General features: G+C 47.4%; 1 protein-coding gene across 2 annotated transcripts in view; it reads left to right on the forward strand.

Annotated features, from left to right (window-relative positions):
• GNAO1 (G protein subunit alpha o1) overlaps positions 1–26,040 on the forward strand; it is a 141,350-nt gene that overhangs the window by 101,939 nt on the left and 13,371 nt on the right. The window contains exons 5-7 of one of the 2 annotated variants that reach the window (XM_066557214.1): positions 13,273–13,401; positions 14,116–14,245; positions 22,358–22,511. In XM_066557214.1, the coding sequence (XP_066413311.1) occupies positions 13,273–13,401; positions 14,116–14,245; positions 22,358–22,511 (413 nt within the window). The remainder of the gene's footprint in view (positions 1–13,272; positions 13,402–14,115; positions 14,246–22,357; positions 22,512–26,040) is intronic. The other variant, XM_066557212.1, reaches the window with a different exon arrangement.

The raw sequence follows: 26,040 nt of genomic DNA on the forward strand, positions 1-26,040 counted from the left end.
TTTAAAGCCTTTTGTCTGTGAACAGGAGAGCTGGAAAACCCTTTTTTATTTCCTTAAGCAAATAGCCCATCTAATATCCAGCCTTGAGGGGCTTGAGAGAACAAAAATGAAGGGAAAAAACCCAAGGATGTAGCAAACGTTGTGGCAAGCTGTAAAATCAGCAGATCACAGGACTCAGCAATGATGGGTTTGAAACAGCAGATCTGTGCCCATGACGGGAGGGTGGCACAGCCTCTGTTGGGAAGGCAGAGCTCCCCAGCCCCCGTGGTGCTGTTGGCCAGCAGGCTGCAGCTCCTTGTCACGCTCCCGGTGGGGACAATGACACGGAGCTGTTGGTGGGGACAATGACACAGGGCTGTTGATGGGGACAATGACACGGAGCTGTTGGTGGGGACAATGACACTGGGGCTGTTGATGGGGACAATGACACTGGGGCTGTTGGTGGGGACAATGACACGGCGCGGTTGATGGGGACAATGACACTGGGGCTGTTGGTGGGGACAATGACACAGGGCTGTTGGTGGGGACAATGACACGGCGCGGTTGATGGGGACAATGACACTGGGGCTGTTGATGGGGACAATGACACGGCGCGGTTGATGGGGACAATGACACGGCGCGGTTGATGGGGACAATGACACTGGGGCTGTTGATGGGGACAATGACACGGCGCGGTTGATGGGGACAATGACACTGGGGCTGTTGATGGGGACAATGACACAGGGCTGTTGATGGGGACAGTGACACGGAGCTGTTGATGGGGACAATGACACAGGGCTGTTGATGAGCTGCTGGCCGAGAGCGGCGCAGTGAGGCAAGAGCTGCTGGGGCTGGGCAGGCAGAGCAGGGGTGGGGAGCCCTGGGACAGCAGAGTCCCAGCACCTGGACACCACGGTCCTGTGCGCTGGGATTCGCTCCGTGGAGCTGAGGGCACCGATGCTTTCACAGAATAATTGACACAACAGCTCTAATTAGCCCTGGAGCAAACAGCACTTTGTGTCTTGCTTATCCAGGCTGTGTGCATGGCTGGGATGCTGAGTGAGCCCCAGCCATGGAGCTGCAGCTTGGATGGGAAGAGGGGAAATGTGGGGTCCTTTCTCCAGGGCTCAGCAGCATGGGCACATGCTTGGCCATGGCCAGTGCCCTGTGTGTGGTGGGTAAAGGGAGTGTCCTGGGAGAAGCCTGGCACCAGGGGATTTAGGTGCAGGCTGTGCAGGCAGCAGGGGCTGTGCTTTTCTTTGGCATTTCAGTACAGCCCAGAGGACACCAGCTCTCCAGGGCTGGGTCAGTGCCAGGCGTGCCCTTCCTGCCTCCTCCCTCCCTTGGAAACCTGACAAGGGGTTTGTTGGTACCTGCTTTTCCCCAGAGCACTCACAGATGAGACTCTTGTTGATTTGGGCAGCAGAACTGGAGGCAGACAAATGTGATGCTGCCACAGCACTGCTCACGTGCCATTCCACCATACAAGCTGGGCATGAGCCCCATCAGCATAGGGGGCCTCATACACTGCAGACAGATTTTTGACCTTTTCCTATATTTTTTTTCTTTTTGCCTGTGCCACACACTAGTTGGGACTAGCTAGTGCTAGGTTCATATCAGTCCATACATCCACACCTTTTACACTAAAAATAACAGAGACTGTCTATGAACTATTGTTTCATCTTCCCCATGTATGTTCCTTGCCTTCAGACCTACAGACATATGACACAGATCCAAACCCAAAACTTCTGTATTCTCAGTCCACCCAGAAAACCCTGTAACCCCCCAGCCTGCCTCCCCCCCTGCCCAGCTCAGGCTCTTAGGGTGCTCCTGCAGGCACACACTCACTCTGCTTGGTGGGCACAGGTTCTGGGCAGGGTTTCTCAGCTTGTTCATGACAGCAGAAGGAGGCTGGAGAACAGCAGAGTGAACACCCATCCTTGTGCCAAAATCCTCATGCTTACAACCTTCCCCACCTCCAATACATTTACTGCATTTGAATGCTTGAGTGCCTGGAGAAGGAACCTCCTCAAAGGTCCCTGGGCACCCTGAGACTCTCCAGAGACTGAATTTATTGGGGAAAAAAGAGGAGAAATTATTCTGAGCCTAGATTTTAGGCAGCACCTACTCCATGCTGCTGGGAGGGGAAGGAGGAGAACAGGGGAGAGGGAAGCCAGGCACAAACTGCACCATTCAGCTGCGCTGAGGAAGTGTCAGCTCTGGTTTTGGTGGTTAGTCCAAGACATTTTCTGGAGATTTACAATGCATTTTGTGTCCTTGTAACCCCCTCCTTGCTGGGCTACACTGTGACCCCAGTGCTGAGCAGCAGGTTTGCTGGGAAGCCAGGACTGAAAAGAAATTTAGTGCTCTAAAACTGCAAGCCTTGCCTATGAAACATCATGTGAGCAGTCAGTGTAGCTCTGAGGCTTTTACACCACTTTTAGTGATATAGATCAGCATTTCCCAGTCCCTCAGTATTGCTGTTGGTATGTGAGGTTTGGCAATAGCATAAGAACCATTTCCAAATCCTCCTTCAGGAAAACACCAGCCAGTACATCCTACTGAGCATCATTAATGTCACTTTAAACATTTGCAGTTGAACAGATCCATGCTCTTGCAGTGCCCAACATGAGAAATACTGCACCAGTGTGCTGTGCAGTGATGCCAAATATGCTAAGGGCAGGAACAGGAGAAAGAAAGAGACAGAGGTGGCTGATGCTAGTTAGCAGATGCTGAGAGCTGGGAATTGATAATGGAATCCAGGCAAAAACCTTTGCTCAAATTAAACTAATGTTAAAGCAGCAACTTCACATGAAGAAATCCCCAGAGGACCTTCTTGTTGAACAAAATTGCATAAACAAAGAAGTGACACAAATGCAGAAGTTACAAACAAATTCAGGAAAAAAGGCTGCACATTTCTGCTCAAGAGCCCAACTACCCATACCCTGCCCAAGAGCTCAACTACCCATACCCTGCCCAGGGACCACAGCTGGGGATGGAAGATCTCTTCCCCCACACATGGCAAAGAGCTGAATCTCCTGATCCACAGTCTCAATCCAGTCCCACCTGCACTCAGGGCTGGCAGTGCAAGGTGTAGATTAGCACCCTCTCTGAAGTCCCAGTCCCCAGCTGGGACTCCCTGGTGTGTCAGGGCCTCCCGTGGTGACAGCGGGGAGCAAACAGCTTTGCTGCACGGAAGGCGAGACCTCCTATAGGAATGCATAACTCACATCCACAGGGAAAGCCTGAAGAAAAATGGGACAGAATCCAGTTTCTTGCTTTACACATGCTCCTCCCCTGTGTTCCCAAAACTGCAGTGCCACATTACGCTCCTCTGTGGCTTTGGCTGCAGTCCCCCAGGTGCTCCCTTTGTTCCACAGTGTGACACATCACACTGGCTCCCTGCCTGTGCACACCAGGCCTGGGCACAGGGGCATGCCTGCTCCATGGTTCTCTGCAATGCTGCTGCTTCTTTTTCCTTACTTATGCCTAAAATCCCATCAGTCCAGTCCTCAGCCCTAGGGACAAGTGGGTCATGCAGTGAGCATGTGAAGAAGACCCCACAAGGAAAATATTTATGGGGAGGCAAGCGACAAGCAGCAGTGCAGATATGACCCAGATCCATCCTGCAGTCTTACCTTGTATGGAACCTAAGGAGGCATTCCTGGGAATCAGGAGGTTATTTCTATTTTCACTTTGCAGTGGGAGCCAGAAAACCTCTGTATTTTGAGAAGCTTCAAACATTGATTGGATACGGCTGATCCTTCCATCAGCTGGTGCAGTGCCACCAGATGAATAAATCTTGCATGCATCTGTAATTACTGCTTAGCTTGTGTTTAAGTGCTGTGTCATTGATCTGCAGAACTCTTCAAAATCCATAAGGGAATGCATGAAATTATATTGGATGGAGCAGAAAGGTACATGACAACATCCATTTTCAGCCTTGTTTGTTCACCAAAAAAAAAAAAAAAGAAGAAAGCATTTATTTATCTCCATTCAAATTCTTGGGTTAACTTGTGATTTAATCATCAATTGTAACACTGTTTTATCAGCTGCTCTTTATGTAGGGAATATATTTCTTTCTTGTAGTGGGCCTTAATAAAATACATTCAGTTTCTACCAGCCTTGCAGTACCTGCCCCTAGGTGAGCAAAATCTCTATTAAAAGCATGGAAGAGTATTGCTTGAGGTTTCCAACCCTCAATATGGAAAGTTCTGGTAGTCAAAGCTTCTGACTGCATATTAGGGAACCCAAAGGGATTTCCAAGTGCCACCACAGACTTCCCATTGTGTCCTCAGGGAAATCATCTATCCCCTTGATACTTCCATTCCTCCTAAAGCAAGTGTGATTAATAGTATTTCCCTGCTCCAGTGGGAGGCTGGGAGGACACATCAATCCTGCTCAGCAAGAGCTGGGGTGCTGCAGCAGCTGGGAGCAGGGGCAATGCTTTGCTCACCAGCCCTCTGCTCGAGGTGCTCTCCTCCCCTCCTGCAGCCAAGAGGAAGCACACCAAAGGCATTTATTGGGAATAAAGCCCACCACGTCTGGAAGAACTGATGTTTTCCAGACCTAAAGTTTCTCTGGCCCAGCTCCATCCTCCCATTGGAAGTGAAGTGCTCCTGGGTCAATTCAAACTTCTCCCAGAAATAGGGAGGAACTCCTGCTCTGCCCACCTGGCTTACTGCAGCACCTTGGCCCAGGCTTGCTCCCAAGGGATGTGGTCACTGACAGGTCCGTGGGCAGGCAGCAGAGGCTGCTTCTGGCAGGGACATGTCCCCAGGGCACAGAGGAAAGTCTGCACAAGCTCAAGTGCAGACAGCTTTTCCCAGTCCTGTGGAGGGACATGCCTCTGAGGTGGTGTGCTCAGCTCATCTCCCACAAAGCCACAGCAGCTTTGTGGCTGGGCTGTTCCATACAGAGTATCCCAAATCAGTTTTGTCATGCAAAGGTCCCTGATGCATCTTGAGCTGAGCACAGGGATCAGCCCACTCCGGCAGAGGCCTGGGAGAACCCAAACCACTGTCTGGGGGACTGCAGGAGCCTAACCCCAGGAGTGGGTGTGTGACAGAAGACTGTGCTGATAGACCTCTGAGGTTGCTCGTGCCAGTAGAAGAGGGAGAAAGATGGGGGTCCAGCAGGTGACAGCCATTCCTGGTGAGATCAATGGAGCTGTTTTGATATTCTATAAACAATCTCTGACAACGATTCACCTGAACATTTTTTAAAGGGATGAGAAACTCCATGAATTTTTCTTTACGTGTCTCTGCTTCTGGATCCAGCCTGGATTGAAACCAAACTGCTGCAATACCACAAGCAAAGCTGCTCTCGAAGGAGCCTCAGCCTGACAGCTGCTGAGAAGGACCAGAAAGTCCATTTGCGTAGCACAGATTTTACACGCCCGAGAGATCTGCCCATGTCTGGGATAACTGAGATATTTTTAGAGTGCAGCCAAGGGTAAAATTTCCAGGTTTTGCTTTTGCTACCTATGAGTCACATCTGCCCATGGCAGAGCACTGGCTAATTTTGGTACCCATGGTTTTTGGCAGGGATGCTTAAATGACATTTGAAAGCAGAAATCCCCATAGCTTGCTAATAGATCAGGAAAATGGACAGATGAGAAGATCCAGAGATATGATTCCCACTCCATCACCAGCAATGCATCTTCCTCAGCAGGGTGAGTGGATAAATGGGGCCCCTGATTGAAGTCAGCTCCCGACAGACCTACCCCACTCCTCGTAATTGCACCATCATCCAGCCATGGGCATCCTCCAGCTACCTGATATGAGAACACAGATCTCATTAAGTGATGCTTTCCTTTGCAGCATTAGATCTAAATCCCTCACTGGTGCTATCCCTGCTGCAGACAGACACCAAGAACTACAAAACACTGCAGCTATATCTAATTATTTTCTTCCAGCTTAGAAATGGAGATGTTAATGCTGCTTCACCAACAAGTGTGTAAATAGATGTCCCAGGCCTTTGTGCACACCCCAGTGAATATCTCTGGCCAGCGGCTGATCAAAAGGTTAAACTCTGTGGGACTGGTTTCATTTGTGGTCCCAGCTGTCTGCTTTCCAGGGCTGGAGTAATTCGGAGTAATTAGCTCATTTGGCCTTGGGGCCAAATTGAATATCTGCTGTGCAATGCAAGGAGCATTGGGGCAAGCAATCCTTCATGCCTGTGCTGGTGTGCTCACTGGGGGCTGTGCATGCAGCAAACTGGGTTAGTTGATGTCTTTCCCCTGTTTGAGCTCAGCAGATGCTTGTGAATGCACCAGGGGCCCTGCTGCAGCACGGGGCCTGCATTCTCTGAGCAAGACTCCTTCCCAGAACAAGCCCTTCATTATCCCAAACTCCCTGGGGCTTATTTTTAGCCCCTCCTTTTCTTTCCTTTCTTCTTTTTACAGTATAGAAAACCATCAGCTCCACTGTCAGCCAGCTTATAACAGCAGTCCTGGAGCAAAGAAAAAAAGCTTCAAACCCACTGACTGTGTTGCATAAAGGTTTAGACACAGATCCTGCTCACTTTCAGGGTTCCAAGTCCCACCATTCCTCATCCCTTTTCCAGCTCAGCTACTGTCCTTCAGAGCTGGGTGTCAGAAGGAAGCAGAGCCTTACATAAAGCAGGAGCAAGGCTGGAGCTTTGAGCCTTCCTCTGCTTCAGCCCAAGTTTGATCAGTGCCTGCTGTGCAGAGGACACCCCTGTGCAGGGCCACCAGGAGAGAAGAGCTTGCACAGCCTGAGCCATGCGTCATCCTGGGCTCACACAGAGCCAGCCCCTGTCAAAATCCTCTGCTTATAAAACAAAGGTGCCTTGTGGCCAGCTAAACAACAATTTAAATCACAGACTTTATATAAAACAGTGGCACTGCCCAGATGAGGACACTGCTAAAAGGCATCACAGCACTGCTGGTGGGCTGTGGTCACCATATCTGCCCTGTGTAGCAACCCCAGGGGCCTGGTGTTACACTGCCTGGTTCTCCAAACAGCATCAGATTGAGGCACTGTAAAACAGGTGGTCACTTGTAGAACAAGGCAGCTATGCCTTCCTCCTTCCTCCATCTCAGAAAGGATTTGGGACATGAGGAAAACCCCTTTCTATATGACAAAAGGCTCCAAAGTGCCTCTGTTAAGCAATGTCTTGGTAGCAGAGAAAAGATGCTGCACAGTGGATGTTGTGGAGGTCTCAGAGATGTCTACAGAGAAAGTGGGAGATAGAAAGGAGAGAGAGGACAGCTGTTCCCATTCAAAAATTAACAAAGTTAAACTCTGACACGGCAGTTTAAAAACCGGAAAAAGGCAGTTTGTTCACAGACAAGGGTAGCTGAGCTTGGAAATTCCTTGCTGCAGATGTGGTTGATAGAAGCTTAAATTGCTGCAAAAAGTGCCTAGACAAATTTCTGGAAGAAAAATCATTGAGGGGTAATAAATATAAAGATATCACACTTTTCTTTGAAACTCTGTTATCCATATGAACTGCTGGAGGCTGGAAAAGCTGAATACTGCATGCTTGCCCTGTATTTGTACTTTTCTCTTAACATCTGCTCTTGGACACTAGCTAAGCTAGGTGAGTCATTGATCTGACCCAGACATGTTGTTTTTCTCTTTTGTAAGGGCTCTGATATATCAAAAAATACCTTTTTCATCCCCTCTTACATCCCATCCAATTTTCAAGCTTCAATGCAGAAAGATAAGCTCACATTTCCTTTCCCAGGACCCCAAAATCCTTTCTGGGTAAGTTTCTCATGCTTGCTTTTCCTCCAAGACCCACCTCACCCCCAGCCAGAGCTCTGTGATGACAAACTCAAACCATAACTCAGTGGCCTTTGATTCCAGCAGTAAGGAGCAGAGACATGGCCAGAGCTGACCACCTGTGAGCAAAGCCAGCCAGCACTTGCACCTGGAGCCCCCTCATGTCCTCAAGTACCTTTGTTACACAGCTGCTATTTAGTGACTCTTCTCATCCACATGTGATGCTAAAAATTATTCTGGATCCAGTCATGCCTTGGAAAACTGCAAGTCTAAGTAGGACAGCTAAACGCCAACCTGCTTTTATTCACTCCTCCTGCCTATCATTAGTATTAATATCAACTTGTCAAGTTGATCTTGATGTACAAGCCCTGTGCAGCCTTGCTTCAGTGCAGGGCCAAAACCATAAAAAATGCATCAGAACGCAGCATCTTTTTTGTCAAGATTTGGCACCTTCCTTTAATAGCAGGGACCATCCTCCTCACTCCCCAGAGAACAGTAGTGAAAACCCAGGGCATCCAGCAAGGCTCTTTCAGGAAAGTAACCCCAGTAATCCCTGAGCCTGGTGACCATCAATCCAGCTGTTAGCAGCCTGCAAGAAGCAGGCACCAGAAGTGACATCTCAATGGTTGGATTAAGTTAGGGGAAGGAAGCTGGAGAGTTTTCATGCTGGTGCCTCATCTGGTTTGACCTGAGATGAGATTTATCATGAGGAGCAGCAGCAAGATAGCAGGGCTTGCCATGTGATTCATGTGATTGCCATGGAGGCAGGATTGGTTGATGGAGCACAGCCAGAAACACTTAACACATTACCCAAAGTCCAGGAGCAAATTCCCAAGACCTTCCTTTTCTAGGCTGGACTGAGAAAACACCAGACAATATTCTTACTCTCAGATGAGTTACTCATCCACTAAGGCCTTTCCCTGCCTGCCATAACCCACATGGAAATGCCTCAGGAACAATGTGTGCCACCTTCTGGCTCTTGCTAGGGGGAGAGGAGGGCTCTGCATGGTCTCTGCCCTCAGACAGGATTGATTCCTGGAGGGACACGATGCCACTGCTTGGCAACATTTCAAGCTTTTCATAACTGACAATTATTTAAGACCTGTGACATCATATCTATGTGTGGTGGATTGGTGCTGGATTCTGAGAGTGGGCTGTGCTTGATTTTCCCCTTTCCCTCAAATATAATAGCAGATCTGACTGGACATAGTGTCTGCAGAAAAAACACCGTGGTTCCATGACCTCTGGGTACTTGCCCAGCACCAGCTGCCCTGGGCAGCCAAACCAGGCTGTATCACACATTCAGGCAGCAGTGCCCACGTGGTTTTGCTCTCTGGTAGGAGATAACTACAAGAGTTTACTCTCTGTTGTAGAGCCACTACTGACACTCTGTAAATCCAGTGCTCATCCTCCTACCCTTACTCTATGGTCACTAAATATTAAATGGTTTTAATGCTAAATATACATTGAATTGTGTGTTCATCATTGAAAGAAAGGAAGAAGATAAGGTGGAAGATAAGATCAGATACAGGCAGCCTTCCATCCATGAGCAAGTGTTCAGATAGAGCCATCTTTACATAATTGCTTAGATTTAGATGACATGGAGCCTGCTCATGACAACCTTGATTAAAAACTCTGCATTTGCCAGGACAGAGTGTTGGAGCTGCCCCTTGAGTGCCTTAGTACACAGAGTCCAAAATAACCCAGCAGTGACTCAGCTGCGTGTGTTGACAAATGGGGATCTGCTTCCTCATCAAATACAACACAAGCCAACAAACCAAGGCTGGGGTATCCCACACACACATGGCCTTTCCTTCACAGAGGAGACATGGCCAGAACTCAGGACAGCCGGGATGGAGGAGCCCCTGGGAAGATGCTGCTGTCTCCAGGCTTGCTCCTGGAGCTGGAGCTCCAACTCCCACTCCCTGCAGAGCTGCCCCAGAGCAGGACCCAGCTGTGGCTGCTGCTGCACTGCAGCTCATTGAGCATTGAGGATGTGAGTGTGGCATCAGCACGGTGTGAGCACCTTGGGTGTGCACAGGGACAGCTGGATGATGCAAAAAGATTGCCAAGGTGTCACCCTCACAGCAAGAGAAACCCAGCAGACCTTTAACCATCTTACTGCCGTTAAGTTCAGTAGATGTGAATGTCCGTCTGTGTAAGCTTTGCCGCAGGTATCCAGCCTTGACCACAGCCTGCAACCTCAGCTGCACTTCTTCATCCAAGGAAGCAGCCAGTGGAGCTTTTGGCATAGGCAGCACAGTCCTGGGAGAAGGTTCCTGTGGTAGCCAAGAGCCTGAGGAGGGGTCCCTGTGCACGCACTGCACGTAGGCTGCTGCTGCTGCTGAGCCATTCCCATGGGACACCTGGACAAAAGTTCCTTTTCTCCATGCAGTGCTGCTACCAGGTGCTTTTGGAAACAGCAAATGAAGGGGCAATACTACTGTGTATAGCTATTTGCTGTCAACTAGCCTGTATAGAGCTCCTGCCTTTCTTAGCCTCTGTTCAATGATCTCCTCTCCCTGTATTTGTGAATTGCCATTTCCTCTGCACTTTGCTTTTAGCAGCATAAAATAGTTGGGCTTCACCTCCCTGAGCATGGTATAGGGAGTGACTCAGAAACCTGCAATCTGCTTCAAAACAAAGCATTTAAAATAAAAGATATAAGCAGTAATGGAACTACTTGGCTCAGGAGCAGAAATGCTAGAGGGTTACTCATGCACTCACAGACCTTCTAACCTTCCTTCAGCTTTTTTTAACCCCTGCAAATCCAGGGCAAGGCAGGCTGCAAATAAGAGCTGATGTGTCATTTCAGATATGCTTCCACTCCAGTGTGCAAACCCTGGAGCTGGGCAATGGAAGAGCTCTGGTGCCAGCACCACTGACGTGGAAGGGGGAGCTGAGCTCTCACTCCATGGCCTCCAAAGTGCTCTTATTTCTGCTGGTTAAACAGATGCCAGCTTCTGAGGGGATTATGTGTCATAGAGCCTGTTGGCTGTGACAACTAATTATCTCTCACAACAGTTTGAGATTTTCAGCTCAAAGGGTGTACCAGCAGTGCTGCCATCCAGCACCATGTGTAGCAATTTGCCCCCACTTGGGTTTCCCTGTTCCCAAAGAGGTGGCACCCCCAAAGTACACCATCCTCCCCCAGCTCAGGCTCACACCAGCAGGTCCTTCCAAGCAGCACGGGCAGGGAGCACCAGCACTTCAGTGAAACCTCAGAGATACTTCCAGCAGGAACCCAGGAGAACAAGCAGCAGCTAAAATCAGCTCAGCATCCAAACAGCAGCCAGCTGATCCTCCCATTCCCACAGCTGGGTGTTAGTGTGGCAGCCATGCCATGGCACACTCCTCCAGCTGAGCTTCACAGGCTGCACACACCAACAGGGTCCAGCTCAGCTGCAGCCAAGTGCAGGGGGGGAAATATCTGCCACAGCCCAAGTCTCTTTCTAGGGTAGAGCAGCCAAAGATTTAAACAGGTTTAGAATGCAGCCTCAAGAGGAAAAGAAAATTTCCCCTCTTATAACTCGGCTTTTTAATATCACCTTGAAGTTCCTGAGGAGAGAAGAGAGCCTGAGTCTCTGAATACCAGCACTGCAGAGCTGCCTCAGTCTGCAGGGCCCTGTGAAGAGATGCAGCTGTCTCTTAAATAACAGCAGTTGACACCAGTTGTGAATAGATGAGTGATCGTGGCTTCAGCCGTCACAGCCCAGGATCTGATTTCAAATGAAGCCCCATTCATCCATCCAGTGCCCATCACAGGGTTATTAAAGGAGCATCTGTCACAAAACCACAATGCCTTTAAATGCTTGAAAAAGGGCACAACAAAAATAAGCCTGCTTAGCTTATATACTTTCCTCTGGGTGACGTGGTTCTTGGAATTGTTTAGGAAAAATAAAGTATAAACATGATGGGTAGGAAAAATACATGATACGAGCAGGGTGAGGATTGTATTTGACCTTAGTGTAGAGTTTGGCTGTCTGTTTGTTGTTCCAGGCTTGTGGGGTAGGCATGAGAGGCAGTGGCAGGGAGTTTTGTTGGGTAGCAGAGTGCACAGCCCCAGCTCTCAGGTGTCCTGCTCCAGAGCCCTGGCTCAGTGCACTCCCTCCAGGGCACAAATGGAAAGCCATTCCTGGTTTGGATGCAGCAGGGATATAATCTCCAGCAGCAGGTCAGGGCCAAGTTCAGGCCAAATGGGATGTGCTATGGCAAAGCAAATGAGGGGGGTTGGTTTGGTTACTCATCAGGACTAAATCCATGTTCTGTTTTTTAAAAAAATTGCATTTAGCTAAACTGATAGTCAAGCATAGACATCATGGCTGTCTTGAGTGAATGGCTCCAGCTCACACTATCTCACACCTCCTGCCCCACTGCCTCTCTGGGTGACATCCAGGCACAGGGATCAAAGGAAAAGATCACTGTTCATGCACAGACATGCTCTGTTATATTCACAATATATTGAAAGCATCTCAGAGCATTAGATTGATGCTCCTGGGGCCAGAGGTGGACATTTATGCCCTGTAATGCACATCAAACCCCTTTTAAGAGAAACTGGAGTGTCTGCATGCTGGCTTAATGGTGGTGAGAAAGACTGTGCTGTGTGACGCAGGTCTGTGTTTATAATTCATATTAAATGGTAATCCAAATTCCTCTTTTCTTTATAAATTGTTTTTTAAATTGTCTTGAATGTGGATGGAAAACTGGATTGTGGTCATATGTGCAAAGATGTTGGGTTCCTCTACACAAACCTTTCATGCCAAAAGACAGGACTTCCTACCCCAAGTTTTAGCCTAGGGAGGCATTGCCTGTGTTCATCGATTTTAAGCTCAAAGCAGAATAAAGTTACATATTTTAAACTGTCCAACAATTTTAGAAAATTGAATATCCTCTCTGTTCCCCCAAAGCCCCAGTTTGTACTCCCAGATTATCACCATTTGAGTCCTGGATTCTCTCCAAGAGCTGCATCTCGTGCAGCCCCAGCCCTGTGCTGGGTTTTGAACTGAAGCAGTGACTCACCTGTGCACATTCATCTCCCTTCATCTGAGCTGACTGAAAGCCAGGCGTGGCATGGCCCTGCCTCCCTTCCAGCACAGAGAGGCATGTCCAAAGGGGACTCGACCTGTGTGTTCTGGGAGCAAGACCTGTATGCTGCAGCCTCTTATCTGAATAAACCCTGGCAGAAAAAGGTTTTGTGTACAGAATCCAGCACAAAGGACTGATTGGGACCCTTGTTCCTCCAGGAATAAAAATAGCAAGTTAATATTAAAACTGTGCATTTTCACAGATTGCAGGCGGGACCCACAACACACCATGCTTAATTTCCTGCTTTCAGTTCCCTATCAGATTTTATGCTTAGCTTACTGAGGTTTGTTTTTCCCCAGAATAGGATATTTTTTTGCTTTAGCTACAAAACATTCAGCCATGAAAAATGAGATTGAAAAAGATTAATAGGAAGCTGAAGGATCCATCTGAGATTGACAAAGATTAATGTGTGTCTTATTCTTAGCTGTTTTCTTTTTCTTTTCCCTTCTTCTCTTAGCTACCTAGACAGCTTAGATCGAATTGGAGCTGCAGACTACCAGCCCACGGAGCAGGATATCCTCCGAACCAGGGTCAAAACAACTGGCATCGTAGAAACCCATTTCACATTCAAAAACCTCCACTTCAGGTTAGTCTAAAATTGTACAGTAAATTTTCAGAACAACTATTTATCACTGGGTTTCCCCATAGTTCCTAAAGAAGAAGTTGTTAAATTGCTGCTTAATGCATGGACAGCTCCCACTGCAGAAGACACAGAAGACATTTTGGAGGGTCAACAATATGAAAAGTTTGGCAATCCTGTCTTAAAAGTCACTGCCTGTACGATAGAAGTTCATGGCAGCTTCTTCTAACCCAAACAACACCTCTTTGTTGGAATGTATAATACAAGACTGACCACCAAATCTGATCAAACCTCATAAATGTAAAAATATTTGGCCAGATCTTTTCCCTTAAGTGGGTCAGTCACATGTAGCTAACACAATACATTGACCCTCATGATGCCATCCAGTAGAGAGAAGAGGGCACAACGACAGAAAGCCACACACAAACAGTACTTAGAGCATATATAAGTCAAGAGTGTTGGTCTCCACCTCCACTGACCCTTTGGGACCCAGCATGCTGCTCAGGCTCTCCCACAGGTCCCCACATCCCTGCTGTAGCTGCTCCTCCTGGCTCTCCTCGGCTGCAGGCTCTGGAGGAGAAGACCAAGCTAGCAGTGAAAGACCTGCTGCTCTGTGTTTGGAGCCTCCCAGGACCCAGGTGGTCAGAGAATGCCCAGAATGCTCAAGTTCCCTGGCAGCTAGGCAGGAGTGGGTGGTGATGATGCTCCCCTGTGCTGCAGGCTCTTCGATGTCGGGGGCCAGCGGTCAGAGCGCAAGAAGTGGATCCACTGCTTTGAGGATGTCACAGCGATCATCTTCTGCGTGGCGCTGAGCGGCTACGACCAGGTGCTCCATGAAGACGAAACCACGGTGAGTCTAAGTGGGTCCTGGAGGCCCCAGCAGCTCTGTGTGGGACACTGCACAGCCAGCAACTCCTCAGAGATCACCGAATGCTCCCTGGGGTGCTGCAGTAAAGTGCTTTTGTCCCCTTGCCTCTGAAATCCTGGGGAGAGCTCTCCTCCTTCACATTCCTTGGTACGAAGTCTGCATACCCAGGTAATGCTTCCTTACACTGGTAACGGCAGAGGGTTTGCTTCTCCTTTCTAGCCAACCTGTGTTCTCAAAATGCATTACAGGAACCTATAACTAGCAAGAGGATACAGCTGGGTGTATCCCTGTTTAAACAGGGAAGCAGTCAGGCCATGGTGCAGAGGTGCAGGACAGCAGTGCACGCCTGGAGCTCAGCCCAGGGATATAACCTACTTCTTCAGGCTACAGAAATTCGTTTTCCTTAGTGAGAATGGAACTGTTTAAGTCCTCAGGTAATTTGCTCTAGAAGAGATTTTATGAATTCCCACTGTGACATTAGGCTCAAAATACCATCTGGAAATAAAGCTGGTAAGAACCTGTGTGCTCCCTGGTATTAGAGTGCAATTAATACAAGTGAATTGAATATACAAAGCAGGATGCAGTAAGACTCATTGCTGTATTCTGACCATTCATTCAGTATGATGGGGATGCATGTTTTTGGAACTAATGACAACTGCTGTGGGCACCCAGTTACATTTGTCTAATGAAAAGGAATTGGAGGCCATACTCAGACTCAGTAATGATTTCATTGGTGCCCATCTGCAGCAGCAGCATGGAGTGCTTGCTCCTGCCAGCTCTGTCTTTCTGAGGCTTTTTATTCTCCTGCTGGTGAAGATGTCAGGCTTGCAGAAAGCTGTGGATGCGGATGGAATCAAGGGAAACATTTGTCTTGTCCTAAAAAGACAAGGGGGACTGTGGTTTGTAGCCTCTGAGCCAGGTTTATGAGCTCTAGCAAACTCTTTGATGAAATCACCTGGTTGTTTGAATCATATTGATGCCAGAATTCTGGATGATATTAATATTACCAGTCACAGGACTGGTAACACATGAAGCTGTGTCAAGGAGAAGTTTAGGCTGGAAATTAGGAAAAGGTTCTTCACCCAGAGTGTGGTCAGGCACTGGAACAGGCTCACCAGGGAAGTGGTCACAGCACCAAGCCTGACAGAATTCAAGAAGCATTTTGACAATGCTCTCAGGCACATGGTGTGACTCTTGGGGTTGTTCTGTGCAGAACCAGGAGCTGGATTGGATGGTCCTTGTGATTCTGTGATCATGACTGTGTCTCCCTCCAGACTGACTGAGACACTCTACATCCTGTCATGTCCACCTATTTATAATCCCCAGTTGTCTCCTCCTTCTGACCCTGGCCCTGATACGTTGAAGGATGCTCAGCCCAGTAGGATTTACTGGGAAGGAACCAAAATCTCCTGACATGATTTGAAAAATCCAGCCATTAGCTCAACACTATAGAGCTCTGCAGCTGGGCAGCAAAATCAGCCACGAGACACAGAAGAACACAGAGGGAGAGGGAAGGTCCAGGAGCAGATATGAGTAGAGAGCAAGGTGCTCTGTAAGTATAGCTTGGATTGTGACACCCAAATTGTGAAGCCAAAGGCAGCTTTTAATCCAGGTCACCTTTGGGTGCCCATCTACACAAGTCAGAGCCTGTGATTCAAAGCCATGGAGCACAAAATGGAAAGGCCTGAATGCCAATGCCATTTTTTAAATGTCAGCCTTTACTCTGCTCCTCTGAACTGGAGGTTAAAGCATCTCTCCTGGGGAGAGCCCTGCCAGTGATTGTCCCTCACCCAGCACCACCCCAGAGCCAGCTCAGCCTGCCCCCTGAAGTGCCACACTGCAGAAACCGGGATTTATGCATCTCCAACTTTCCCTTTGCAGCAGGAGAGCAGCCTGGTGCAGCTCTGGCACAGCACTGACATTTGCTTGCTATTTCAGTCCCTGTTCACAACACATTTTGGGGGATGCTGAGCAACAGGAGGGCAGAGGCAGCTGCTGCTCATTTACACATTCGGCGTAAACGGCGAAAGCATTCGGCATCACCGGCAGGACGCCCCTGCCTAACCCAAATAAACAGCCCTGAGCAAGGCCAGTGCACAGGAAAAAACAGTGGTGTTGGATCTTGCCTGCCCTATTGTATCCCCATCACAAATGGCAGGTGGAAAACGTGGCACCCACAGACCCTGGCCCCTCCCAGGTGATCTGAAGGGGAAGCAAACGCTTCCCCCAAGCATTTGCCCCCTCCTTGGCAATGTGGTGCCTCCCCAAAAGCCCAGCAGTAAAGCAGCAGCATCTCCTCCTCAGTCAGCTGATTTGCTGTCTGCATCCGTCACATCTGCCGGCTTGCATGACGTCAATCAGCTTCTATTGCTTCTCACTTGGAAAACACAAAGAGGAGGCAGCTGAGAAAGTGAGCTGGATGCTGCTCCTCCAGCTTCGTTTTTTAGAGACACTTACTACACTGGCAGCTGTGTTGAGCCACTGAAGGTTTGGGGGCTGTACAGATGTCTCCATGAGTATGAAAGGACTTGGAGAGAGCTTTCATTGCTGGCATGGAGCCATGAGAGGGAAAGAACCTGACTGCATATCAGGGTCCAAAAAACCCCTTCCAAATCGGGGTGCAGATAGAGAATGGCTTTTCCTCCTGCACTCAGCACACTGTTGTCAACGAGCACAAGATTTCACAGGTGCTTTTTGCACTTCTGTAAGTCAAACCACACTTCAGGTGGAGGAAACTGCATTTCTGATGCAGTCAGCATCACGTGGACCAGGACAGACTCACCTTGGTAAGCTCCAGGTGGGACAAGTGTAGGGTCAGCTTGTGTCACCAAAAAGAGCTCACAAACAGGTTTATTGAGAATCCTTTCCAAACAGCTGGTTAAACAAGGCTGGGTGAAGCACTCTCTGACCTGTCGCTGCCCTTAAAATTCAAACCCAGCTCTATGCTTGTAACGTTGTTTTGTGGGTTATTGTGCTCTTTGTTTCAAAAGATTGAGCACTCATCCTCCAGCAGCAGCTAAAACAAGATCGTTGTGTTTGAAGCTGTCCCTACTTCTTAAGGGCAGGCAGTCTTTTATAAGGGATGTATTTTCTTTCTAATTCCCTGTCACAAAGAGCCACACAGCAGGAGTCGAGGAAAGCAAGTACTCCCCTATGTCCAGATCAGAAAGACATAAAGAAAATAAAGAAAACTTTCTGCATCTGTGATTTTTAGGCTCATACACCCGTAAAGATCACACTTTTCACAGAAACTCTCAGTACTGCTGAATCCAACTTCGCCCGTTGCTTCCAACACCTTATGCTGCTGTTGGCAAATCTAAACTGTGTCCCTGTGTGCCCAGCTCCCAGGGGAGAGGAACAAGGCATGAGAGAGATTCAAGCAATGCCTTCATCAGTCCCATTGCTGCCAGCCACATCCCAAGCCAGAGCTCATGTGGCAAAACAGTACCCTCTGCCCAGCCCATCCAACACACAAGGCACTGCCCTCAAGGTATTACACCTGCCTGTGCCTTTACCAAGTCCTTCACAAGGACCTGCCAGGCTCTCTGCCATATTTGTACACAGTGGGAACATCCTGCTTTAACTGGCAGAACACCTCCCCTGGATTATGTCTTTGCATAACAAGGCTGTTTCGTCTCATTTGTGACTGATCTTTTTGTTTCATAAGCTGAAGTTACAGAAGGAAAAGCCTCAGCTCTGTAATCTGGGAAGAGAGAGGGACAGTCATATCACTCAGTAAAACTAGAGAAGATGATTCACAAAGGTAGATTTCCATTGTTCTTTCTAAACAGAATTCCTAATGGAATTTTTTTAAAAACAGCAATGGAATGGGACCTGCCATGGGAACTGAGACTATCCTCTGGTTTTTTACTTTACAAATTCAAAGGAGTCATGGCAAGAGAGGGAGATGTTGATGCTGCACATTGCTGCCTCTGAAGCTAAGATATTTAGGTCAACCATATCTAGGCAAGATATGCAAGCATTGTTTGTGTCCCTGTTGCTGAGGATGGGATGGGTGGAAGGCTCTGTGCTGGTAACCCTTGGTGCATTAGTGTTGGCCTGTTGGTTTGGATCACACTGCATGACCTGGTTGCTGTGCTCTCTCTGCTGTCATTGGACAAGGAAAATGGAATTTCAGTGCTCAGAAATTGCCTTAGGAGTGACAAAGCAAGCCAAAGTGGCTTGGACATCTTAGGAAATATAAGCAGGAGGGGAAATATGGAGTTGCTGTGCTTAGGAAAACCATCAGTGTCTTTACAGTTCATGAGACAGCTAGCACTTAATCACCAAGGAAAACAGAAAATATTGAATCAACTGGGTGTTGCAGAAAACACCAAGTCTCCTCCCATGCTCTGGTAAAAAAAAATATGGTTTTTGTAAGTGTGTTTCTGCCTGGGCAGGGTCTTGACTGCAGCATCCTTTCTCCCTCACACTGAGTGAAAAGCTGTTTGCTCTTCACATCAGTGATGGCTGTGCAATGACATCTGATCTCAGCTATGAGCAATTCTGTCTCTTGTCCTGTGCAGAAGTTAACTGGACTTTGAATGTGCATGGGTGAGTGGTTACTCCTATGTAACATGGTTTTTGGGGCTACTTTTCTTGTTGGGGTACGAAATATTTGCCGGTGTAAGGATTTAAAATACCGATTTTGAAATAGGAAGTGACATTAAGAAATCAATGTCTGAAGAGCTCTTCCCTTAATAAGAGACCCAACATAAAGTGAGAAAAAGCAGCATGATGGGTCCAAAAGCAGGTGAAATAATTTGTGTCACTTCACCTAAAAGTATGAGGAGCATAATCTTTAGTTCCTCCTAGCAGAATAGGCACATCTGGTCTATCACAGCAGAAAGGGGCCCCAGCCAAGTTCTAAGGGACTAAACTGATCTTCCACTGTGGATTTACTGGGAGGAGGGGTATTATATGGGGGATTTAACTTCTTATTCCTCCTTCAGCAGCAGTCTGTCCTTTTACATATGGTACCCAGACACTGCTTCCTCATCCTTGCCTCTGCACCTGGGTCTGCCTGAGCAGTTGCAGGGCTCTTACAAACATCTATTGAACCAGTAACAGTTGGGGAGGGAAAGGAAAGGGAGATAGTGAGGATACCTGATGCTAGCCAGCACCAGGACAGCTTGTGTCCATGCATGGGCTCCCAGAAGCCCTCCTGGAATGCAACACCATTTCCCATATGGCATCCAGGTATGACAACAGAAGCATCTGTGCCTGCTCACCAGAATATTGCTCTGCGCCTTTGCCACACACAGAAAGGAATTTATGTCTTTTGAATAATGTCATCTTTTGGCTTTGGAATAATGTCATCTTCTCTTTAGTGGTGGGGAAGGAAAAGGTGGATTTTAAGACCAAAAACATTACTCACCCAAATAAGGATGAGTTGGCAGATTAGTTCATTATGTTTACTTGTCTGACTGGCAAAGCTGGAGGGAAAATCAACATGTAGAGATCAGAAAGCCAGGTCAGACAGCCTTAGGAATCTTTGGACCTTGTTTCTGGAATCTGAAAGGAATAGAGGTCATTCAGTGTAACCCTCATGTTCTAGTGGGATGTATTGGTTTGTGCTGTGTGTGTATGATTCTGGGATTCTATATTCTGGTTACCACTGAACACTAATAGTCATTATTTGTTAGGAACTAATGCAAATTGATCAAACTGGATCAGAGAAGTAAGAGGACTTCTGTAGGATCCGTACTTAGTTGTACAACTGTAGAAAAGTTGGCTTCACTTAACCATGAAGCCCAGCTCAGAAGTCCTCAGCTTCTGTTTCTTAGACAAACCCAATGTCACCCATGGTGCTCCCCATGCCATGAAGAGCAGTTTCACCCTTCTGCTCTCCACCAGGGCTGTGCAGTGTGGTGGCCATGGCACGAGGCTGCCCAGGTGGCTAATGGCTGCTGTGCATGAGCTGTGGGTTTAGCCCACAAGCAGCATTCCCATGTTTCTCCACACTTTAATTTAAATCAGCAAGAATTATAAAAATGTTATTTAAAATGTTCTCTGAGAGACCTTGCTTTAAAAAATGGATAATTGTATTCACTTTCTGTTCCCCTGACCACGTTCCACTTCATTCTCTCCTCCCAAAGGCTTTGGGTATCCAAGGATCTCCTGTACAAAACCTTTGTACACCAGGTTTCCATGTGGTTACAATTTTGGCACTACAAGTAGCAAAGGGGAGCATTGCTCCAGGAGCTCCCACAGCAGCCAGCACCAAATGGGTTAGCAAAAGCCAGCCCACAGGCACAGGGTGATCCAGATAAGCAACGTGTTGCAACTGAGACCCAATGAGCAAATGCATTTTTACGTTTGTGTGTGATCGCGTCGTCCCCATGTGTCGATACAAATGGTGGGGAAATGTGTGGTCATTCAAGACAGGGCACAGCAAATCCCATGTGTCCTGTTTCACTGTGGGCTGAATCAGATGTTTCTTTCATCCATGGAGCTTCTTCTATCTATATAAAACTTTCCGTAGACGCTAAAGCATATCAATGACAAGAAATGTGTTAATCAGTGAAGTGCTGGGCTCAACTTTATGCCAGCACAGGTGTGAAATGGAGTGGGAGAGGGGTGAAGGCCCCCGGCTGACTCAGGTGCCACTCCACACTCCTAAATCCAGGGCTGGGGGGAACAGGACATGCTGCACCCACCCCAAAAACCCTCTCGTGCAGCCCTGTTCTCTCCAGTGTCCCTGTGGTGATGGCTGTAACTGGTTTCTTATGCACACTGGCGGGTTTGGGGAGTGCAGTCCCAAGGAGATCCCGCTGGAAAAGCCGAGGAGCCGGTCTGGTCTGTACCATGCTTTGCCTTTGATAATCCCTGACTCTTGGGTGTGCTTCATCCTCACCGCGCCTGCTCTCTGCGCTCCCCGGCTCCCGGCTGAGAGACGGCCACGCGACCGGCGTGCGCGCTCCGGCGTCGGCCTCGGCGCCAAACGTCGCCAGCCTCGGCACCTCCACAGCTTTACCTCGGCCGTCTGACCTTATCTAGCCAAACAAAGGCCAAAAAATGAGCATTTGAGAGACCAACCAAATTTGGCAGGTATGAAGCTTCTCTTGAACCGAGAAAAAAAAAAAAAAAAAAAAAGAAAAACCGAATTGGGAGTTGAAAGCAGCGGGGAACATGACACTTGGTTGACTTTGCCGTGAGCTCTTTCCACCACCATAAACCCCATGTGGCAGACTTTGCAACTCTCTAACTGGTCTGGTTTTTCCATTTCTCTTATCTCTCTCCTTTTCCGTGTCCTTTTTTGCATGACCTATAACCAAAAAGCTGCCTTCTCGTTGTGCGTACATTTGGATGTATGGCTCTTCTGCTAATCTTCTTCTAGAGGCATGAGCTAACACCAGTGGTAGCTGCCTGACTTATAGTCTGGTTGTTCTTAGATGTTCTTTGTTATGTTTTTCCTTTTTATACTATTTTCTCTTCCTTTTTCACTTTTTTCTTCTCTGTGAGACACTTTCTGTTGAGCCGTCTTCCAAGAGAACTAAAACCAAAACGTTTAAAAATTAAAAGCGCAACAACAGAAAACACTAAACAAAATAACAAAACCAGTCAAAGGTCACGGCAAGGTCATTTCCAAAATTATGTCACCTTGATGTCTGCTTCCAACTCTAGATTAATTCAAGGATCTACCAGTCCTTGGTTAATGTAACCAGTTGTGTGCCGCACACATTCAAGAAAGTGGAAAAAACATTTTAGAAAAATTATTGAAAACATTTTAGAAAATCTGCATGAGCTACACCAACACATAAATCTGATCAAAGGGCAAAAATAATTCTCCATCCATGCATGGTGCATGATGATTTCTATGAGCTGGGATCCTGTAAATTAATGTTATGCAAAATCAAAACAGCTCTGTATTGTTAAATGCCCTTAAGTTACTAATTGTATGTCAAATGTAATAGGGATTGTATCTGTGTATGTATATGTTCAGCTGTATGTATACATAAATTTATTATGTATATTGTAGATTTTCTTTTTTGTTGCTTTCCTCCTTAATTTAGTTGTTTTAGATTTCCCTACATGTTGAACATCCCTGGGTCGCTGGCCTTGGCCTGATGTGATCTTTCCTTTCTATTGCAGAACCGCATGCACGAGTCTCTGAAGCTTTTTGACAGCATCTGCAACAACAAGTGGTTCACAGATACATCTATCATCCTGTTTCTAAACAAGAAGGACATATTTGAGGAAAAAATTAAGAAATCTCCACTGAGTATCTGCTTTCCTGAGTACACAGGTAATGAGAAATGTGGCTGTACAGGAGTGCTTAGCAAAGGGACCACAGAGCTCTCCCCAGCCAGGCTGATGCTGTAGTGTATTGCAGGCAAGGAGGCTAAAGATGCAGGCTAGAGCTCCCTCCCATTGGTTTCACTACAGGTTTTACTTCAGTAAGTGCCAAAGCATCCCCCCCACCATGGTCTATTTAAAGCAGGAGGATGACTTGACCACCACCAGGATGGGCCACCACCACTGATTTGGGTGTGTGATCTACTCCTCATCAGTGGGTTTGATGCCAAGCCAGCACCTCCAGTTCTGGGGCCACTGTGCACTCCCCAAACCCGTGTGCACTGGTTCCCTGTGTCACACAGGATCATGAACCTTCTTGCAGGTCTCTCAGAAAGGTACAGTGAGTGTAACCATTATAAATGGGTGACAGGAGACCAACACACAGGTTTTGTTAGGTTATCCTCAGCTGGAGTACAGTTTTGTTCTTTCATATCCAACCATGCTCCCTTATGGCCACAGAAAGAATCCCTCTGCAGTTCCTGGCCACTTTCTCCACTTCCAGGCACTGTGGGCTGTAGAATTATCATGATCCTGGAAACATTCATGTCCAGGCTGGATGGGGCTCTCAGCAACCTGACCTGGTTGAAGATGTTCCTGCTCACAGCAGTGGGGTTAGATTAGATGACCTTTAAAGATCCCTTCCAACCCAAACCATTCTGTAATTCCATGATCAGCCCTCCAGTATGCAGACAGGAGGTCTCACAGCTTGGCTGCTTCAGCTCAAGCAATACATTTTCATCACAGCAGTTGAAGAGTCCCCAGTTTAGCTCTCAGGTTTGCCGATCAAGTGTCTGGACATGAAAACACTTCCAGTTAAATGCAGGTAGAAAACAAAGTGTTTCATATTTGATCTTCCCACACCTGTTAACCTATAGTACAGGCAGAGGAGAGCCACAGTGAGCTGTGCCCTGAGCTTGGCTGGGGAGAAGGAGGCCTTGGTGATCTGTGGAGCTGAGAGCAGGAGCTCTGGGATGGGCAGTGTGCGAGAAGCCCCCGCTCCTGCTGCCTGCCTGGCATCTGACCCACTAATCATGGGAACACATCACCCATGCAAAGGCTGCAGCTGCACCCTGCTGCTTCCCTCTGCATCTCCCAGCTTCCACAAACCCTCATTACCATTCTGAGATGACACAAAAATAAACTTTCATCGTCATGAATTATTTAAACTCACCGGAGACATCCAGATGAATCAAGCCGACAGACAGAGAAGCCAATCTCTTTGTCAGGAAACACAGTTGTGAACCAGGAGCACCAGGAGTGTCACAGTTCTGGGCAGGCCAACAAATTATTAACCAGAGCTTCTTATCTCTGAGCACTTGATTTTTCACCGTGAATAGACAAAAGTGATCCCTCATTGCTGCTTTTGGCTGAATGGTCTGTGGCCATGGAGCTGAACAACTCCAGCTGAATTCAGAACATCTGCAGGCTTCCTCTCCAGGGAAGATTTTGGTGTTTGTCACACCAGCACATTTCAGCCATCTAGTCATCTGCTTGGTCCAGACAGAACCCACAGATTCCCAACATATTTGTCTGAAAAGATCTAATCATGGAAATTTCAGTCTTTACAGCTGAGCTCACAATAATGCCTACCCCAAATTTTCCTGGTTGCAAATTAGATTGCTGCTTTTGGATGGCTTGTAGAGCAGCTCATCACCATCTTCTTTATAGCAGTGCTTGTCTATACTGAATGGTTTCTGTCATGCCTCTTCCCTTCCCTTTTCTCAGTGAAGCAAACCTTCACCTCTCACTCTTTCCTGATCATATTTTGTGCACCTGGTTTGGTAGATCTTCACTGCTGTCTCCCAGAAACCTCAGTCTGAAATAACATTCTCATAGAATCCCTGATGTCAGAGAGACAGAACAAGAAGGAATGTGATTTCATTTATTCCTTCCCAAGCTATCCCAGCCCAAGAGGGAAGTTCAGTGGGAGAGGCAGATATTCATACACGTGCAGCTAAGCTCTTGGCTGATTAAACAGAGGGAAACAAAGCTTCTGTCTGGGGCACTTCAGCCACAGGTGAACCAAACCAATCTTCCCCAAGTCTCAGGGCACCCAAAAGGTGCTCTAAATTCCTTCAGGATGCTTTTCTGGAAGCTGGGAGTTCTCACAATACCAGAGACCCTCAATAGATCTCCTGTCTCTCTTGTGTCATCAGAGAGGGCAGGAAGTGTGACTGCTGAAAGTCCTTTTACTGATCCAACAGGGATCTGAGGTGAGGAGTTATCTCACCCCCAGGTGTTCAGCAATGCTGTTATGAGTTAGCTGTGCTAACATTCAGCCCAGGCTTTAGACCCAAGCACACACTTCAGTCTGCTCACCCCTGCTTTGCTGGCCACAGCCCACAGGATGAAACCCTCATGGCCTCATGAAAAAGCAACATTATTAGAATGTTGCCCTAGAGTTAAAAAGAATTATTTTATAAAAGCCTATAAACTGAACAAGCAGACTTTCAACATCACAAGTAGGTTCCACAAAATGCTTTTAATGAAATGAAATTTCTGATGTCCATTAGTTCTGCTGACAGGGAATTATTAGAAGACTGCATCCACAAATTTGCATGCTGTTTTCTGGAGCACTATTTCCATCCCCTTAATTCACTCATGCTTTTAACTAATCCACAATACTTAGTAAAGCAGCAGCAGAATCCACAGCTTGATTTAAACCAAGCTAGCATTAGTGATTCCCTGCTCTCCTAGACAGAATCAAGCATCTAAATCCTCATGTGTTTGAACAACCAACTTCCTGTTCATAAAATAACCTCCTGCTTGTGCTCAGCATGTGGAACTGATTCTTTACACAGCTCTCCATGCAAGAATCTGCTCACAGAAAAAAACTTTGCTTCTCTTACTTCACACTTATTCTCAGGTCCCATAATCTTCAAGAATTTGTGTCTTTCCCTAGCAGTGCATGTGTGTGCAAGTGGGATTTCCCTGAGCAGCTGCCTTCCACCACAGCACATCTCCAGCCCCAGTAAGCTTCTCTCTAGCAAATAACAGCATTTCCCATCAGTAAAGCATCATGGAGAGAAAGGCACCCAAAAGCAGTGACAGTTTTACTGTTGTGGAGCCTTTTGGGGGTCAGGCAGTGCCTGGCAATGCTGGGAGCTGCACTCCAGGCCAGCCAGAGCCTTCATCAGCCTTAAGGAGGTACCCAAAAGGAGCCATGTGTGTGAGCAGGGTCACAGCTGGCCAGAGGAGAAAGGATCTACTCTTTTGCATGACTTCTTCTAAGCTTTTTTTACCATAAAATTTGAGGGTTAATCAGGTTTGGTACAGATATCTCTATATATCAAAACAAGAAACTCCTCACAGTGTGATTTTAGTCATGGCTGTAGCAGAGAGTACTGCAATCCTAATTCCTTTTAAAACAGGGACATTGTGTATAAGTCTTTTTGTTGGGATTTGGGTTTGTTTTTTTTGAGAAAAGCCCGTTTTGCCCTGTAACAGAGGCTGGAACTTTTCATGTCCCTTTCTCTTAA

The sequence above is a fragment of the Molothrus aeneus genome, chromosome 11, assembly GCF_037042795.1.
Source record: "Molothrus aeneus isolate 106 chromosome 11, BPBGC_Maene_1.0, whole genome shotgun sequence".
NCBI lineage: Eukaryota > Metazoa > Chordata > Aves > Passeriformes > Icteridae > Molothrus > Molothrus aeneus.